The sequence below is a fragment of the Oncorhynchus tshawytscha genome, linkage group LG10 (genome assembly GCF_018296145.1).
Source record: "Oncorhynchus tshawytscha isolate Ot180627B linkage group LG10, Otsh_v2.0, whole genome shotgun sequence".
NCBI lineage: Eukaryota > Metazoa > Chordata > Actinopteri > Salmoniformes > Salmonidae > Oncorhynchus > Oncorhynchus tshawytscha.
This window is the reverse complement of record NC_056438.1, coordinates 26,787,502-26,806,645: the sequence shown is the minus strand read 5'-3', so window position 1 is coordinate 26,806,645 and position 19,144 is coordinate 26,787,502. Positions and strand designations below refer to the sequence as shown.

Below are 19,144 nucleotides of genomic sequence, written 5' to 3'. Positions count from 1 at the left end.
CTTAGGTGGATTAGGTTGTTTGAAATTGTATTTATGATTTAAAATGTGAAAGTATTATACACGAATTATTGTATGTGATTAAAAAAAACTCATGTAATAATTGGAATTAGGCACTTTATTTCAATACAAACAGCTATTCCTAAAATATACAAAACACACATTTAATTTTTCGAAATTTTATTTAACCTTTAACCTAGGCAAATCTGTTAAGAAAAAAAATCTTATTTACAATGAGTGCCTACACCGGATGACGTTAGGCCAATTGTGCGCCACCATATAGCACTTCTAATCACAGCTGGTTGTGTTACAGACTAGAATCGAACCAGAGAGTCTGTAATAAGGCCTCTATCGCTGATATGCAGTGCTTTAGACCACTGTGCCACAAATATTACAATAGTAATAAGACTAATGCAGAAAACAGTGCCACTCAAAACCTGAGCTTCATCATATGAAACCTTTAAAAAAGCTTTTAATATCTCAAAAATATTGTTTAATGTATTCATTCTGCAATTGTTGCTCTTGTCAGTCCCTTTATTCACTTTGATTTATTATTTCACACACTTTTGTCTCTGTTGCTCGTTGCTCTGATTGTTGTAATCTGGTTGTAACACTGGTTTGTCAGGTTTACAATGTACAATTATGATGATAATGACGACAAAACCTACTGTCATGCGCTATTGCTGTACAAAGATGAAATATGGAACTATTTTCCCTCGCTGATTCTTCCCTCACAATGCAGTCACATCATCCTTGTCTCTGCCCCCCTCACTCCTATCCTCAGACCAGATGGCACTACCAGAGAATTGATGCAGGTCTATCAGCAAACCTCCTCCTCCACTTTTTTCTCCTCCCACTGCTCCCTCATCACTCTCTCCATCCTCTTTGCTTTCCCACTTTTCCTCCATATTCTCCTCTCTCTCCTCCTCACGCTCTCTTATCTCTTCCTTCTCGCCCGTGAGCTTTGCTCTCTCCCTCAGGTCACAGCCCTCCATGCTGGAGTAGTCATCCGACGAGTCATCCCCTCTGTCTTCCCTCTCCTCGCCCTCCTCCTCCCCCTCATTTTCCCTTCCCTCGCTCCCTCTCTCCACATCCCTCTCTTCATTTTTGTGTTCCTCCTCTCTTATGGCCTCCTCATCCGCGCCAAGGGGCCACAGCCGGCACCCAAGCCGCACTTCCAGGACTCTGACCCCAGCCATGATCCGGTCCCTGGCCCCATCCTGCCCATAGACCAGTTGGCGGACTGTGTACTGGCCATTAGTCTTGCGGTTCAGCCACATGTACAGGAAGACCAGGAGGCAAACAAGGAAGACCAGGAGGAAGAAGGCAATCAATACTTTTCTGGTGGATGTCGTTTTGTCATATACGTTGTTCATGCCTAGAAGTGAAGAGTAAAATTGGAATGACTGTTTAGACTGACATTTGAAAGGGACATTTGGTTGGGATCTTAACACCAAGTGAATCTGGATCTAAGGGGTTTTACAATGTCTGTATGATTCGGATCCTGAAGTGTTTCATTTGGCCTGATCTGCACTGTAAACAATTATATTTCAATTGTCAAACCGAATTTAAATGGAATTGACCCCACCTTGATGGTCACAAAATACAAGTCTCTTAATCTAAAGCTTTTCAAGTCCAGTCATGCTTGGCCTTTTATTAGAACAAAATAAATCCTCTCAGAATATCAAAACCATAAACCCACCCTTATCGGGTTCAGATTGATTTGATTTCGCAATGTACCTCTTCAAATAGTTCTCCGAAAAGTTGAAGAAATCCAAGGCCAAACTCTGCCGTGAAGGAGATCTAGTTTACTGGAAATTGAGGGTGCTCTTTTCTTTCAACTGCAGCTGATCCATACATAGATGTATTACTGGATCTGTAAATAAAGTATATGGACCATTAGTTACCTACTGCCCAAAACATGTCAATATCCATGCAGCAAAATCTTTAATACAGATAATTACACCTTAAAGAAATATATGTGGCAGAAACGTAGATTTTCCCACACTTTTTTCTAAAGGATAAAGTGAGGCTTGTTCTGAATGCAGCCTGAAACCTGCCTATGAATAATAATACAATAAATGTGTCACGACACCACCGAGGTGTATAGGCAGGTGTCACGGTGACTGATTATGAATGGTTCTGACAGGTGTCATTTCATGGTAGTTGTTGTATTGTTCTGTACAGTGTACTGTCACTATATATGCAGCATCCCACCCATTTAGACACAGGAAGTGTCTGTGAAGCCATGATTCTGCCTGAGTGACTCACTAACAGGAAGCCAGCGTACTCTCTCTCTCTCTCTCTCTCTCTCTCTCTCTCTCTCGCTCTGTCTTGTTCACTTTTTTTTACAGAGAATCTACATTTCCGCCCCACATATTTCCATCTACCATAGCATCCTACGCTTTATTGCAGGTGACCGTTTTAATATGCATCACTGTATCCTGTATCAAAAGGTTGGCTGGTCCTCATTTAAGTCCCGTAGATCATTTAATTCCTCCCTTTAAATTTACAAAGCTCTACTACCCAAGCTTCTAACCTACCTCACTTCACTGTTAAAATGTAAAAATATGAGACACCAAACCCGTTCACAGGGATGGTTAACTCTCGAGGTTCCACTAGTACATACCGATCTAGGTAAATCCGCCTTCAGTTTTAGTGCCTCCCATTTTTGGAATAGCCTGCAGAACTCCCAACATCTAGACTCTGGTGCCTCTATGGCAGTTTAGGACTTTAATGTTGAATGAATTTAATGTGAATTGCAACTGTTTGGATTCAATGTAAATAATTGTATTTGTGATGTTTTGAAGTTGTAGTGTTTGATTCTGCAATTTGTAGTTTATTTAATTTTTATTGATCATTTTGAATTTGTTGTATTGTAAATGAGACCCTGGTCTCAATAAATAAAAGTTTCATTTTTTGTTGTTTCAACTATTGTATACATAGATATGGATGTCGACAAGTTATTTAAAAATGTACGTTTTGCAATAAGTGTACCTGTTCTCCCTCCCTGGCCTGTGTGGATAGCTGACACATTGAACACTAATTGAATATAATAAAGAAGACTAATAAATATTTCTAGTTCATACATGAATGCAATGGGATTCATGTATGTGGACTTGTTGTTTCATATGATGTACAAATGTGACATTCTGCTCATCAGATGAAAGTTATTAACAAAGCACAGCTAATCTCAACTAGATTACCAATTAGATTATGCAAAAAAAATATTCATTTATTTATTTAACCTTTATTTAACTGGGCAAGTCAGTTAAGAACTCATTCTTATTTATAATGATGGCCTACCGGGGAACAGTGGGTTAACTGCCTTGTTCAGGGGCAGAACAACAGATTATTACCTTGTCAGCTCGGGGATTCGATCCACCGAACCTTTCGGCTGGCTACCTGCCGCCCCAAAATATGATAGTCAATCTTTTCTCTCTCTTTCTACAATGCCTTTACATTTCTGCATATGACCTTACATGTTTTCACATGTAGTAGGCAGCCATGGTACAGTATTGGTGCGGAGCATAGATTAATAAAGATCCCACGGTGCAATGTGCTGTTAACATACTCCATCTGTTTATATGTCTATTACATATGCACCATCATTTAGTACAGATAATGTAAATGTTTAAATCAAAAGCCCACTTGATATGGAAGTATTAACTACACTCTTTAGAGCCGAATACAGGTTCTTACATTTCTGAAAGTAAATAAAACAGGGACACAGACAAAGAGTTGGTGTGACAGAAAATCAAGACAACGTGGAAGGAGAGAAACAGTGGTGGTAGGGAAGTGAGGAGGAGATGTGGAAAGAGATTGGGAGGAGAGTGTGAAGCTGAAGGATGGACATGGAGAGAGTGGAAAGATGATACAATAAATGTCAGATAGAAAATGAGAAATTTGAATTATGGTCAGTAGATTAAAAAAAATCTATAAAACTCACCAATGTCTTGCTCTAAATGAACATGCTTTAGGATGGTTTTGAAAAAGATTAACAGACACCCAGAGAGGAAGCAAGAACTCACAGGCGTGTCAGTGGTGGAACTTTTTTTGACTAGATAAGGGGATGCATAAATTTAAAGAAGGGCATGTAAGAATTAGAGCAGGAGGGGATATAATGTGGGTGGAGAGAGAGACACAGAGAGAGAGAGAGAGAGCGACAGAGAGAGAGAGACAGAGAGAGAGAGAGAGAGAGAGACAGAAAGAGAGCGACAGAGAGAGAGAGACAGAGAGTACAGCGCAGAGATTAGCAAATCCACACCCAAATATAGAAAGAGGAAGGTGTAGTGTGCTGTCATGTATGACAGAAGGTGTGACAGTTGGTGTACAGGGTAAGGTTGTGGTTTGGTTCCTTTCAAGCAAATGTGATCTAATATGTCTCCAATATGCTATGGAATTTATTTGTACAGCCATAGGAAGTTAACAGCTGCAAAGGAACCCACCTACAGTATGAACATACTGCACCTGCAAAGTCCAAATATGCATAAAGTGGATTAACATAACTGGACCTACTGATTCTGCTAATAAACACCAACTCTCATCAATGCAGCCTAAGCAAGTGAGATGTATTTGAGTTGCACCAGGTCCCATTTTGTTCTATCCAGACTTGCACAAATAATATTTATACATATTTTTTATTTGTTTTAAACAGTCAATGCATGGTTAGAGTTGAGTTTGTTCGCTGAAGTGCAGAACCACTCAGCTGACACTGCAGAGCCCAAAAGCAGGAAGTGAATGATGGAGCACGGGCAGGTTCAAAAGAAATGCACAGAGCTGATGTGCATTCAGCCTTGAACCACATCCTGTTATGTGCTCCACTGGCTAGTACAAACACAACACCAGAAACTACTGGGGAACCATAAAGATTCCGTATGTTTAAAGCCTACTAACAAATGCACTGTATGATCTCTTAATGGAGTTTTATTTAATTTCAGCAATAACGTTGTGGGAGGACTACACTTGATGGTCCATTTGTAATGCAGAATTGAGTTCTTTCCAAAGACTCTAATTTTCTTATTTCCAAAGAAGCCCCCTTCTCTGAGGAACCAATCAGAACAGCCTTAGTAACATGCTTGCTTTACCCTGTATATAACACAAGATAACCACTGTGTTACACAGTGTATCATAAACATTCATGATCTGTGTTTAATATGAAACTAAATAATTGTACTACTGGTTGTAAACACTGAGTGTACAAAACATTAGGGACACCTTCCTAATATTGAGTTGCACCCCTTTTGCCCTCAGAACAACCTCAATTCGCTGGGGCATGGACTCTACAAGGTGTCAAAAGTGTTCCACAGGGATGCTGGCCCATGTTGACTCCAGTGCTTCCCACAGTTGTGTCAAGTTGGCTGGATGTCCTTTGGGTGATGGACCATTCTTGACACACGGGAAACTGTTGATAGTGAAAAACCCAGCAGCGTTGCAGTTCTTGACACAGTCGAACCGGTGAGCCTGGCACTTACTACCATACCCCATTCAAAGGGACTTATATCTTTTGTCTTGCCCATTCACCTTCTGAATTTCACACGTTCACAATCCATGTCTCAAGTCTTAAAAATCCTTCTTTAATCGGTCTCCTCCCCTTCATCTAAACTGACGTGACAAGGAATCATAGTGTTCTCCTGGATTCACCTAATCAGTCTATGTAACGGAAAGAGCAGGTGTTCCTAATGTTTTGTGTACTCACTTTTCTATTTTTGGTGGGTCAATACACTGCCTTATGAAGTAATTTCAATGAGAGCTAAGACTTCCTGTCATGTGACCTGAGAGGGTTAATAAGTGGCCATTCTACAACCGCAAAAGAGGAAGGACTGTTTATTGGAAGAGTCGCACAGTGGAGTGTCATTTTCATCCCCTATTGGTTCACAACCACACAAAACATGTGTAGTATGACAGTGAATGAATAAATATTAATCTAGTAAATAAATTAATCATGTGATGAGCTTGATGTGAGCTAGCCTGGTCCCAGACCCATTTGTACCGTCTCGCCAACTCCTGTGGTCGTTGTCGACAATACAGCCAAAAGCAGATCTGGGATAAGGCTAGATATGAACTGTACCCGAGGGCTGCAAAACGGTGAAGTATAAACTGCTTACAAATACAAAAAATCTAAATGTAACACAGTGAACATTCTTTTTCAGTTCCGTCTAACAGTTGAGCATTGTATGCCCTTTCTTTCCTATCTTCAAATACAAACCACAGCTGCTGCTATATTAGTCTAAGACAGTGGTATTCAAAATCAGTGTCAAATCAGTGTTCATTATTTGCCACATTTTTGGGGGTAAGATTATAGATTATTGTATGGGACAATATACAAACCTTTTTGAGAAAGATCATTTGAAAAATACAATTTTATTGGGTAAATGTATTGTGGATGGTTGTGCACGTTAACATCATAATGTACAGATTTTAAGGTTGTTATTCGTTTTCGGGGGAGGGTCGTGAGAAATACTTGCGGAAAAAATGGAGTCCCAGCTAAAAAAGTTTGAATACCACTGGTCTAAAATGATTATATTTAGTTCTACTGACTTGGAAAACATCATTCACACAGTAAAAAAAAACTCCTCCTCAAATTTAATTGCAACTTTCTTTAGTTCTGTGCCTCATGACAGTCATAGAACTGCTATGATTTAAATTGTATGATATTAAGTTTGTTCTACTGAGAACACATTTTCTGAGGTAACACTTTACTTGAACTCTCTGTTATAAACTGTCATTGGAGTTTACAACACCTTGTGACAAATTATACTGCATGTTGCTAGTCAGTCTGCTTTTGGCTTCACCAAAGGGGGATCATTCACCTAAGACAACTTAAGTTGGAGAGCACAAATTTAGTGTTACCTTCTCTTCCAAGGCAAAAAATTGAAATACAAATCACACAAGAGATTAACAACATACATGATAGCAATCATTTAAGGTACCTCCAACTCAAGTCCTTCACATCATTTGTAAGAAAAATCCCCATATCAAAATCAACATTATTTGGAAATTGACCAATGTTTTTTCTTTGTATGTCGACATAGGCGCCATACAACATAGTTTAATACAACTTACCCAATCGCAATTAACCCGTGCAGTTTTGTAAACAGTATATATCCATTTTAGCATATAGATTTATATTGTTAATACCAATGGTCTGACTTCATCACTTCAGCTAATCTAGGGTAAAAGATTCCTATGATGGAATGGGAAAAGAATGTATAGATGCATACTTGTACAAACGTATAAGTAGGAATAATAAACTGGCGTATGACGTTTGATATGCATCACGGTTAGCAGCTCTAACTACCCGATTAAACTATCCCTAACGGATTCACAATGTGAGTGTTTCAATGAGAGCAGCAACTGGAAATGACCTGCCTATCTACTTGACAACACTTGTTGAGGGTGTATTCATATTATACAAAATTTTGTAGACAGATGTGCCATTTTGTAAATGTGCCAAATTAACATAGACCTTTGTGCCAGTTGTCATACTGTATGGCATAAGGATTCGTGAGTAGGCTACAATTGAATCCTCATGTCTTCAGTTTTGTAGTGATACACAATATTGGATACTTAAATGTATACACCTTCAAATAGTTTCACCATTAATGCGCCTTAATAAAAACCTGTATCATGTCTTACTGCAGTATGGAAGTCCTATGCAGATTATCCCCCTTCATCCTATATCACCCACTATCCAACTGAATCAGCATCTAAAGAGTTGTAGGGTGCATCTAAATGGTGTTTCCTTCTTTTCTCGTGTCCTCCTCTCTACTCGCCTTCTCCTCAAAATGCATTGGAGAAGGTCCGAGGGTAGGAACCTCTGACCTTTTCCTCCAACGCGTTTTGAGGAGGCGAGGAGAGAGGAGGACACGAGGAAATACAATTGAGATTCACCCGCAGAATCCAATTGGTCTCTGTACACCTTCACAATAATAGTTCACCTTATTCTCGACCCCTCTGTGATTCCCACAGTTTAGTAACTCAGCTACACTTCACTACATCCTCCCACTCGCACAGAGCTTAAGGTACTGTTGTTGATTCTAGTAAGGCTATGGTCTATGGAGTTTTAGTAAGAACGCCCTTTGGGTGTTGTGGTGACGCCCCTCTGCCAATCAGACGTCCCCGTCCTCGATGCGGGCCAGCTGCCTCTCCAGCAGCTCGATCCTTTGGCCCTGGGCCAAGACCACCGAACGTAGGGCCTTCACCTCCGCTAGCACCTCGCTCAGCACTTCCTCCTGGAGTGGGGAAGAGGGGGGGATGGATAGGGCGAGATGGAGGTTAAGAAGGAGAATGTAGTCACATACAGTAGCAGTCAAAAGTTTGGACATACCTACTCATTCAAGGGTTTTTCATTCTTTGTACTATTTTCTACATTGTAGAATAATAGTAAAGACATCAAAGCTATGAAATCATGTAGTAATCAAAAAAAGTGTTAAACAAATCTTAAACAAATCTTCAAATTCTTCTAAGTAGCCACCATTTGCACACTCTTGCCATTATCTAAATCAGCTCCATGAGGTAGTCACCTGGAATGCATTTCAATTGACACGTGTGCCAAGTTAAAAGTTAATGCGTTTGAGACACACATCAACATTAGCTGTTCAGAGGAGACTGTGTGAATCAGGCCTTCATGGTCGAATTGCTGCAAAGAAAACACTACTAAAGGACACCAATAAGAAGAGAAGACTTGCTTGGGCTGAGAAACATGAGCAATGGACATTAGAGCGGTGAAAATCTGTCCTTTGGTCTGATGAGTCCTAATTTTAGATTTTTGGTTCCAACCGCCGTATCTTTGTGAGACGCAGAGTAGGGGAACGGATGATCTCCGCATGTGTGGTTCCCACCGTGAAGCATGGAGGAGGAGATGTGATGGTGCTTTGCTGGTGACACTGTCAGTGATTTATTTAGAATTAAAGGCACACTTAAGCAGCATGGCTACCACAGCATTCTGCAGCGATACGCCATCCCATCTGGTTTGCGCTTAGTGGGACTATCATTTGTTTTTCAACAGGACAATGACCCAACATACGTACAAGCTGTGTAAGGGATATTTGACCAAGAAGGAGAGTGATGGAGTGCTGCAACAGATGACCTGGCCTCCACAATCACCTGACCTCAATCCAATTGAGATGGTTTGGGATGAGTTGGACCACAGAGTGAAGGAAAAGCAGCCAACAAGTGCTAAGCATATGTGGGAATTCCTTTAAGAATGTTGGAAAAGCACTCCTCATAAAGCTGGTTGAGAGAATGCCAAGAGTGCGCAAAGCTGTCATCAAGGCAAAGGGTGGCTACTTTGAAGAATATATAATATATTTGTATTTGTTTAACACTGTTTTGGTTACTACAAGATTCCATATGTGTTATTTCATAGTTTTGATGTCTTCACTATTATTCTACAATGTAGAAAATAGAACTAATAAAGAAAAACCCTTGAATGAGTAGGTGTGTCCAAACCTTTGACTGGTATTGTACATGATAACATCCTAAATCCACAAGGCACTACACAAGTCTACTCAACACTTTTCTGGAACTTCTATGTCGTACTCATACCTACATCTCTAACCTCTTATTCATACCAAATCGGAAGAAAACAGACCAAAACAGGGAGGGACTGCCTGAACTTGACCAAGAAACTCTCGCTTTTGTTGCAAAACGTTGTTGGTTACAAAACGCTTTGCTACAGTTTGCACTAGTGAATACACCCCTGCTATACCCACCTACACCCAAACTCCATTCTCACCTCTCTTTTCACCCTATCGGATGCTCCTTCTCCTTGAGTGACCCTCTGCTGCACCACCCCCACCCCCTCGCTCTCCGGCTCCCTGGTTGTTGCGATGGGCATGGCGGCCTGCTGGGGGACTGGGGGAGAGTCTGTCCCAGAGCCCTGTGACGACAGCTTGGGCTTGTTGCGGAGGGTGTCCCTGTTCTTGGAGGGGGCGCCCACGTAGCCACCGCTCAGAGAGACCAGTAGGGGCGGCGCATCCTGCCCAGCAATCCAGTCCTCGGCCAGAAGGGAGGGCTCCACGCTGGCCGTGTCCGGGTATAGGTCCCCCTGGAACAGGTCTGACTGTGGGGGCAAGAGAGGGAGGGGGTCAGAGGGAGAGCGTTTAAGGTCATTTTCAGTCTAGCTTGACTGGTTCCAATATCCACATTAGCATGCCACTTAGTGTAAAGCAATGTTTTGGGCATGCTAGTAATTGGGGTTCTAGTATGGCTATTTGAACATAGCCTTAGTCATAAATGAAGAAGGCCTTCTGTTTCAAATTGTGTGCATGGCAGCTTACCTTCCGTGGTACCGTCATAGAAATGGGCTCTACTTTCCTTTCGTGCAGTTTGTAGAACCTGCAATGAGAGAGAGAGAGAGAGAGAGAGAGAGAGAGAGAGAGAGAGAGAGAAACAGAGAGAGAGAATGAAAGAAAGAATGAAAGAAAGAGAGTGAATGAATGAATAAAATAAATTATTTACAGTGGGAGGGCATGAAACTAATACAGTGGTACAGTGAGAGGAACATATGAGGTGGAAATGAGGTGTGAAAAAGAGCGCAAAATACACTGAGAAACAATTCAAGTAAAAACCATAAAGACATGCTGAAAAACCTGTTCACCTGGCAATCTCACACTTGTTGACATCCACGCCCCTCTTGCTGAGAAAGCCTGCTCCTCGCTGGGGCTCTTTACTGCTGTACAGGCTGAGGAAGTGGACATAGGGCGATTCGTCCGTCACCTCAAAGTACCGGATGGTGCAGTCCCCCTGAGAGTGATCAACAGATAAACAGAGCTAAACCAAACATCCGATGGGGAGATCTGATCATATGACACCAGCTGAATTTGTTATTGAAAATGTGGTCGGAAACAGGTGTACTGTACCTTTCCACACAGGTAGACCATGTTGGTGTCAGGGTCATAGTAGGGGAGGAGAACGCCATTACTGGTGTCCATCTCCTGCACTGCCATTGGCTCAGACATATCGCTCTGCAACACACAGATACAATCATTAGAAGATCTGGTGTGTAGCGAACCCCTCAGTGCTGTGTGAGTTGAGTCAACTGAAAATAAACAGGGTTGACCTGACCTGTACTGTCATGATACCTTAGCTCAACCCTCTCCTCTACCATACAGTCAGAGTATCGTTTCTGGGGCGTCAACGTCCCATACACTCCCATAGGACTCTGCAAAGACCTGTTTACGACATGTGTCCATCTAGCCGCCGTACCGTATCCCACAAGGCTAGCTGCCTCTCGCTCATACGGCTGAATCCGGTGGTCAGGATCTTCCCGTCGGAGAGGAACACGGCCCTCATGGGCCTGGTGCCGTCATGGACCTTCTCTTTCACCTGAGACACAGACAACATCACAGGTGTTATAAGGGAGGGTAGAGTCAATGTCAACAAGTCATTCTATGTACAGCCAGTAGACTGTAGTTAATGTAGACTATACAGTGCATTCGGAAAGTATTCAGACCCCTTGACTTTTTCCACATTGTTACATTACAGCCTTATTCTAAAATGGATTCCATTTTTAAAAAATCCTCAGCAATCTAAACACAATACCCAATAACGACATAGTGAAAACATGTTATAATTTTTTTGCTAATTAATAAAAAATTAAAAACAAATACCTTATTTACATAAGTATTCAGACCCTTTGTTATGAGACTCCAAATTGAGCTCAGGTGCATCCTGATTCCATTGATCAGATGTTTCTACAACTTGTTTGGAGTCCACCTGTGGTAAAATCAATTGATTGGACATGATTTGGAAAGGCACACACCTGTCTATATAAGGTCCCACAGTTGACAGTGCATGTCAGAGCAAAAACCAAGCCATGAGGTCGAAGGAAGTGTCCGTAGAGCTCCGAGACAGGATTGTGTCGAGGCACAGATCTGGGAAAGGGTACCTAAAAATGCCTGCAGCATTGAAGGTCCCCAAAAACACAGTGGCCTCCATCATTCTTAAATGGAAAAAGTTTGAAACCACCAAGACTCTTCCTAGAGCTGGCCGCCAGGCCAAACTGAGCAATCGAGGGAGAAGGGCCTTGGTCAGGGAGGTGACCAAGAACCCCATGGTCACTGACAGAGCTCAAGAGTTCCTCTGTGGTGATGGGAGAACCTTCCAGAAGGACAACTATCTCTGCAGCACTCCACCAATCAGGCCTTTATGGTAGAGTGGCCAGACGGAAGCCACTCCTCAGTAAAAGGCACATGACAGCCTGCTTGGAGTTTCCCAAAAGGCACCGAAAGACTCTAAGACCATGAGAAACAAGATTCTCTGGTCTGATGAAACCAATATTTAGTTCTTTGGCCTGAATGCCAAGCATTATGTCTGGAGGAAACCTGGCACCATCCCTACGGTGAAGCATGGTGGTGGCAGCATCATGCTGTGGAGGTGTTTTTCAGCGGCAGGGACAGGGAGACTAGCCAGGATTGAGGGAAAGATGAATGGAGCAAAGTACAGAGAGATACTTGATGAAAACCTGTTCCAGAGTGCTCAGGACCTCAGACTGGGACGAAGGTTCACCTTCCAACAGGACAACGACCCTAAGCTTTGGGACAAGTCTCTGAATGTCCTTGAGTGGCCCAGCCAGAGCCAGAGTCAAAGCCCAAACCCAATTTAATATCTCTGGAGAGCCTTGAAAATATCTGTGCAGCAACACTCTCCATCCAACCTGACAGTGTTTGAGAGGATCTGCAGAGAAGAATGGGAGAAACTCCCCAAATATAGGTGTGCAAAGCTTGAAGTGTCATGCCCAAGAAGACTCAAGCCTGTAATTGCTGCCAAAGGTGCTTCAACAAAGTACTGCGTAAAGGGTCTGAATACCTATGTAAATGTGATATTTATGTTTTTGCTTTGTCATCATGGGGTATTGTGTTTCGATTGATGAGAAGAAAAAAAACATTTGAATCCATTTTAGAATAAGGCTGTAATACTCTCTGAAGGCACTGTATCAAGTATGCTGTATTTACAAGTGCTGATTAGTTGCAGCCAATTTAGCATGGCAAAGGTCACTTTCTTTCAAAGGAAGGACATTATGTGAACAAGGTGGTGCTTATTTGCTTTGGTCTCCTGTGTGTCGTTGAATTTCTCCTTGAAGGATAATAAGGGAAGTTGTATGGTATTTGGTACTATTCATTTGACTTATTTCAATTCATTTGCATGCGTGTCCTTCGTGGGCTAGACAGGAAGCACCTTGAGGACGGTCCCCCGTCGCGGGTCGATGACACGCAGCGCCTTGTCCTTGCACACAGTGCAGATGGCACTGCCCTCCCGGTTCCAGCTCACACTGTAGATCAGGTCTGGGTGGGCATCGGCTATCTGGTACACCAGCTCCCCCGTGCCCACGTCCCACACGCACACCAGGTTGTCACAGCCTGAGAATGAGTGAGTTGCATCAGTCAAAAACAGTCGTGAACACAGAATCTGGGACAGCACAGACAAAACTACGTTCACAGAAGAGGGTTAAAACGAACACTACCAAGCTTATTTTAACAAAACGTCGATCTCAATAAAAGTGGTAAAATCGTGTGTTTTTTAAGAGTTCTCACAATAAATATGTACATGCAAAACATTCAAATTATCAAAAGGATACACAGAGACGTAACATCTAAAAATGCAGACATAAACATACAATTACTGGCACAGACTACACATATAGACATACCATTCTAAGTAACACAGACACGTACATAGACATATCAATTGCTTTTAACTTTTGAAACCTTCCAATGCCCTCTTGAAGGATACTCAGTTTCCCGTTGACCTCAACAACATTCTCCTTTAAACGTGCAGCACATGCTGTTAATTGCAAGGCAGGTATACTCAATTCCTGGCTTGCATAATGCATTGGGAACTGAACGGTCTGTCATGGAACACCTCTCAAAGCTGTCCTTCAACTCTCACTGTTTACCCTGACTGACTACTACATCTTCCCTTTCTCTGGGGGTCCAATGTTTAACAAGTACCACACGCTACCATGACTCGTGGCCAAGCTATGTCCCCACATTATCAGCATGTCTATTTGCAGTTGTGACTACATTCAACCCCCCCCCCTTGCAGCTTAAAGCACACACATTCACTGACATTGGAGGCGTTGCTTGTGAATAGTGACCTGGATAGTCCAAACTGGCAGGCAGACATACACTGCTTGAGGTGAAGACATTGTCCTCTGCCATGTGTTGCCACGAACCATCAGTGCAGACGAAGTCGCTCTATCTGACGTACGACAATGAGGTGCAGATAGATTAAGTTACCTGCAGTTAGGAGGATATTGAAAGCTGTCGGGTGCCAGGCTAGGATTCCCACTCGTTTACTGTGGCCCTCCAGTGTCACCACGGGCTCTGTCATTGGTCCAGTTAGCCCTCCGTCAGGGATTTGCCACACCTTTAACAGACAACACAACCAATAACAAGGCTTTGTTACAGGGGTAGAGCATACAGATGACCCTCCCTTCCATTGGCATACATCTGCTGATCTGCAGCATTTTCAACACAGATATGCACGCTTTTGGAAATTTGGAAATTAACTGATAATCTATGGTAACTTTAGTAATTTATGTCCATGGGTTTCTAGTGGATAGATCATATGCTTCAAGAGAAAATAGCCTAATTAATGAAAAAAGTACCTAATTAACAATGGCATTATTTTCAATTAACTCTGCAACTCTTCCAACTAATGTATATATATATATATATTTTTTACAACTGCCACCAGTTTGGCACCAAAACATTTACAACAAAGACATAGTCAAATAAATAAAAGTATGTAATATAATATATTTATATAAAGGACGTGAAACACTCATATTTTTCGTGATAATTAAAGACACCAGAGAATCTGAAGTATCCAAAAAGGCCACTAGATATCACCTGATACAATTCCCCAAAACAATTTAAAGTTAACAAACATTCTGGTAGTTTACTAGTAAACTTCAAACGTTTCCAGTAATATACCTTCCCTTTGCAACCCTAGAACTGTTTATGTTTCCTTTTTAGAGGGCAGTTACCTTCATATCACCACCTACCTTTACAGTGCAGTCCTCTGAGGCACTGGCGATGACGTTGTCGTCATGGGGACACCACTGGACATCCAGCACTGGAGCTGAGTGTCCACACACTGTGGGTGTGGCCTGGTCAATTCTGCCACTCTGTGGAAAAGAAGCAGGTGGGCATGGTCATCATCATCTGATTAGCACAAAACCCCAGGTCAGTGGTTTTCAACTGGTGGTCTGTTATTTGAAACAAATTGGGAGTTTCAATGGTGATATAAGGAATTTTATGTTACTTTTCACAATGCAAATTGTTCATTATAATAATGGGCCTTTCATCTGTTACATTTGTCATAAAATTGCCGGGAATAGGTGGGCACTTTTAGGGTATTAATCCTTATCTTCCATTTGAGAGATTTGATGCCATGGTGTACTGGAGGGTATCTGCAGGCATATGCCAATTATATTTATTTAACTAGGCAAGTCAGTTAAGAACAAATTCTTATTTACAATGGCGGTCTACCCTGGCCAAACCCGGACGATGCAGAGCCAATTGTGCGTCTGCCTATGGGACTCCCAATCACAGCCAGATGCAATTCAGCCTGGATTCGAACCAGGGTCTGTAATGTCGCCTCTTGCACTGAGATGCAGTGCTTTAGACCGCTGCGCCACTCGGGAGCCCATATACCCACTTATTTTCAGTGGGCATTGCATATACTCACTTCTTAATCCCCACAATGCGTATCAAAGTAGTGTAGTAGAGGTATTCGCTGTATCAATTAAAAAGGCTGATAGAACAAATCAGAATGTTTTGCTTAAAATGTTTATAAACAATCATTTCTTAACATTTTAGGAGCAACAATGTGCACAGGGCTATAGGCCTACACGCGAATGTTCCAAAATGTCATGTGCAGGATAACACAGTTCATGTTTTGCAGATGCGAGCGATTTCATGGACAGAGATGGAAACATCCGTTAGAAATGAAAGCGGGGAGATCTAAAGATGCAATAACTATCATGGGTTGCCTATATGACCAGGATGCCGCCTTTGGCTGCTACACAATGAAAGAAAGTTGAAAGAAAACAGAACATGAGAACGCATATGAGGAAGTGCCTCCATGTTTCTATGATGGGATTTTGGCTATAGGCTCCTTTGAAGCAAAGTAATACATGGCTCATAGCCTATGCCTACCTGGCAGAATGATATGATTTTTTGCATCAATCAAGTGACCATTTGTTTTGAAAACTCCATCTCATGTGCTACAGAAATACTGCAAAACAAGCAACAGTGCTAGGTCCCTGTGCACTTGAATTAAAAGGTAACTACAATCAAAAATCTAAATTTTGTAGATTTTTCCCAGACATCGAAAGTCTCCTGATGTGGTTTAAGCATTTTTATAGACTTCGGACCACCAATTTTGCTGTTTTTCTATTACAACAGTGTGAGAGCAAAACATCTAATCTGAAACCTGACTTCGTTGATTAATCTAAACATAATTTATTGGTTTCAATAGTAGGCCTACTATTAGCCTACTCGCACAGTACAGCATAGGTTGGCCTGACTGAAAGACCAACATGGGATTTATAATTTTAGGTAATTCAGAGTACATGAAACTGTATCTCAAATGATTTCTCATGCAGGGCACCTTTCCTTTGGCTGGGCGGACTGTTTGAAAAATTTTGGGCAAAATTTGAGTGTACCCACTTCTCCAGGAACCCCTGGGTGGATGCTTAAGTGGGCTAGCACAAACCTTGTTGAGTGGCAGAACTAGGAAGGCCCCTCCTCCACCTGATTCGATGACGACTGCGGTGAATTTGGGGTTCACAGCGCAGAGGGGCCCGTCCCATGTGACACGGGACACTCGGACGTCATCGATGCAGTGCTCTGCCTTCCAAGCCTGGGCGAAGACGTGCCTGAACTTGCTCTGTCTGACCACACCTCTTCGGAACGACATGACTGTGGAGAGAGAGATGTTGGGAGCATTCGAGCGGATCACTTTTGTCAATTTGGTGACCATTGTTGGTCACTGCCTTTCAAAGTGTCTTGCATTATGGGGATAAAAATTGTCTGACTTGAACATATATTATCGACTGTATGAACTTTACAAAATGAATGCAATCAAAGGTCATGAACGTGACCAAAGACTGACTGGAACAAACTTTGCCCACAATTCATGCATACAGTGGATATGTATAAATGAACGTGATACTGTCTCCATCTCTCTTACCAATTGATTGTACAATGTAAACATATTTTCAGTTTGGAAGGGTTGGAGACATGTTTATTTCTATATTATAAAATATTAGTTACCCATAACGCAGCATAAGCAATAACATGACACATATTTTATCCTCTACTAACTATGCAGCCCCACTTCACTGGAGATATCTACCACATGAAATGTACACTGACTATAGAAAATATTAGGAAGACCTGGACTTTCCATGACAGACTGACCAGAAGAATGCTATGATCGCTTATTGATGTCACTTGTTAAATCCACTACAATCAGTGTAGATGAAGGGGAGACAAGTTAAAGAAGGATTTTTAAGCATTGAGATATGTATTGTATGTGTGTCATTCAAAGGGAGAATGAAAAAGACAAAAGATGTGCTTTTGAACAGTGTATGGTATTAGGTGCCAAGCGCACCGGTTTGATTGTGTCAAGAACTGCAAAACTGCCTGGTTTTGCACACTCAACAGTTTCCCATGTGTATCAAGAATGGTCCACCACCCAGAGGACATCCAGCAAACTTGATAAGTGTGGGAAGCATTTGAGTCAACATGGACTAGGATCCCTGTGGAATGCTTGACACCTTGTAGAGTCCATGCCCCGACAAATTGAGGCTGTTCTGAGAGCAAGGGGGATGCAACTCAATATTAGGAAGGTGTTCATAATGTTTGGTATACTCCTTGTATATTGAAATAGTCACACACAAGTGGTGGTTAAAAAGTATTTGAATTCTGGTGGGCCTAGTGGGGCTAGTTTTGCAAGTCAGTACTAGGCCAATGAGTTCCTAAAGTGAACCATGTTCTTAAAAATAAACCTATCAGGTCAAAGTACAGGAAATGGAACTGACCGACACAAACTTGTTTATTCAGTTAATCAGTAACATTTAATGAATGTTAATACTGGGTAGAAGGAAGCAAGTAAACAGCCAAATTCCCCCATACAATGAGTCAGTCAGTTATAAAAAAGAACAGTCAAGGCTGACTGGACAAGAGGGCATGATCCGCCTGCAGTCAAAACACAAGGGGGGGGGGACAGGGTAATTCTATAGGCCTATGCAGGGTGATACCCAATTCTTTACAGTTGACGCTACAGTATAATCTAATAAAGGGTGTTTACATGTTACATTCCAAAGTAACACATTGATTGTAAATTATAATAACATGACGAAACGTTGGCTTGCATACAAATCATTTGAATGTAGGAATGCCTTGTGGGAGTGGCAGGTGTAGTTTCCAAATAGATTATCTGCACAAGGCACATTATAATCAGCATCAACAAGAATTTAAAAGATGGGACGGAAAATATCCATATAAGGACACAAAATACAACTAAAGGGAGTGAATGTCACAGACGACAAAATAACCTAACGTTAAGTAGCCTACATGATCGAGAAGAGGGTCGACAATATGTGGTTCTAAGAGAATATGCAAGGTAAATACAATAGCAAGGTGTTTTACAAAGAGAAGGACATTTTTTTCAATTACTATACCTCGATTTCAGACAACCTCTTAATTGGAAAAGATCAAAAGGCTGAAGCTACACCGTGACAAGAGGAAGCCAATAAAATAATCCGCCACCAGCAGTAACTTAATCCTTTGCTATGTTGGAGAGGCGGCTACACAGCCGACCTACTGCGATGGCAGGAAATAATTGTTGTAGATTATTAAACACAGCCAGGTGATTGATGATTAGAGCTCAAGAAAAATAAACACGCGTAGCGCACAATCCTGATGGAAAATTATTGCCCGCCCAGTTGGTTAAAAATTGCGTATCTGTGATGTAATATTTAACCTGAGCAAGCATGTCAAAAGATTCGTAAATGTAGACGAAGACAAGGGAATGGAAACCGCGAATGATGGGCGTGCGACCGAAAAGATGCTGACACTACGCACTCCGTTTTGGAATGATTACTGTTTGGAACAGAAATCCAGACTTC

General features: G+C 41.8%; 2 protein-coding genes across 2 annotated transcripts; both read right to left on the bottom strand.

The window, feature by feature from the left end:
* Positions 1-97: 97 nt before the first annotated feature.
* Positions 98-4,102, bottom strand: LOC112260026 (nuclear polyadenylated RNA-binding protein 3). Its single transcript, XM_024434807.2, has 3 exons — positions 3,947-4,102; positions 1,738-1,873; positions 98-1,375 (listed from the first exon to the last, which is right to left on the bottom strand). Exon 3 carries the CDS (start codon positions 1,371-1,373, stop codon positions 729-731), a length of 645 nt encoding a protein of 214 aa, XP_024290575.1. The 5' UTR covers positions 1,374-1,375; positions 1,738-1,873; positions 3,947-4,102; the 3' UTR covers positions 98-728.
* A 1,705-nt stretch (positions 4,103-5,807) lies between these two features.
* LOC112260021 (coronin-1B) lies at positions 5,808-19,144 on the bottom strand. Its single transcript, XM_024434802.2, has 11 exons — positions 18,698-19,144; positions 16,726-16,931; positions 15,011-15,133; positions 14,241-14,370; positions 13,180-13,361; positions 11,209-11,328; positions 10,863-10,967; positions 10,601-10,746; positions 10,281-10,338; positions 9,737-10,063; positions 5,808-8,231 (listed from the first exon to the last, which is right to left on the bottom strand). Exons 2-11 carry the CDS (start codon positions 16,927-16,929, stop codon positions 8,109-8,111), a joined length of 1,518 nt encoding a protein of 505 aa, XP_024290570.1. The 5' UTR covers positions 16,930-16,931; positions 18,698-19,144; the 3' UTR covers positions 5,808-8,108.

Excerpts from the sequence above, each read along its gene's own strand:
- LOC112260021 (XM_024434802.2), bottom strand. The coding sequence starts at position 16,929 with ATGTCGTTCCGAAGAGGTGTGGTCAGACAGAGCAAGTTCAGGCACGTC. Across the intron at positions 15,134-16,725 it reads TAGTTCTGCCACTCAACAAG|AGTGGCAGAATTGACCAGGC; the intron begins GTTTGTGCTAGC and ends TCTTTTCCACAG. Across the intron at positions 10,339-10,600 it reads AACAAGTGTGAGATTGCCAG|GTTCTACAAACTGCACGAAA; the intron begins GTGAACAGGTTT and ends CTCTCATTGCAG.
- LOC112260026 (XM_024434807.2), bottom strand. The coding sequence starts at position 1,373 with ATGAACAACGTATATGACAAAACGACATCCACCAGAAAAGTATTGATT.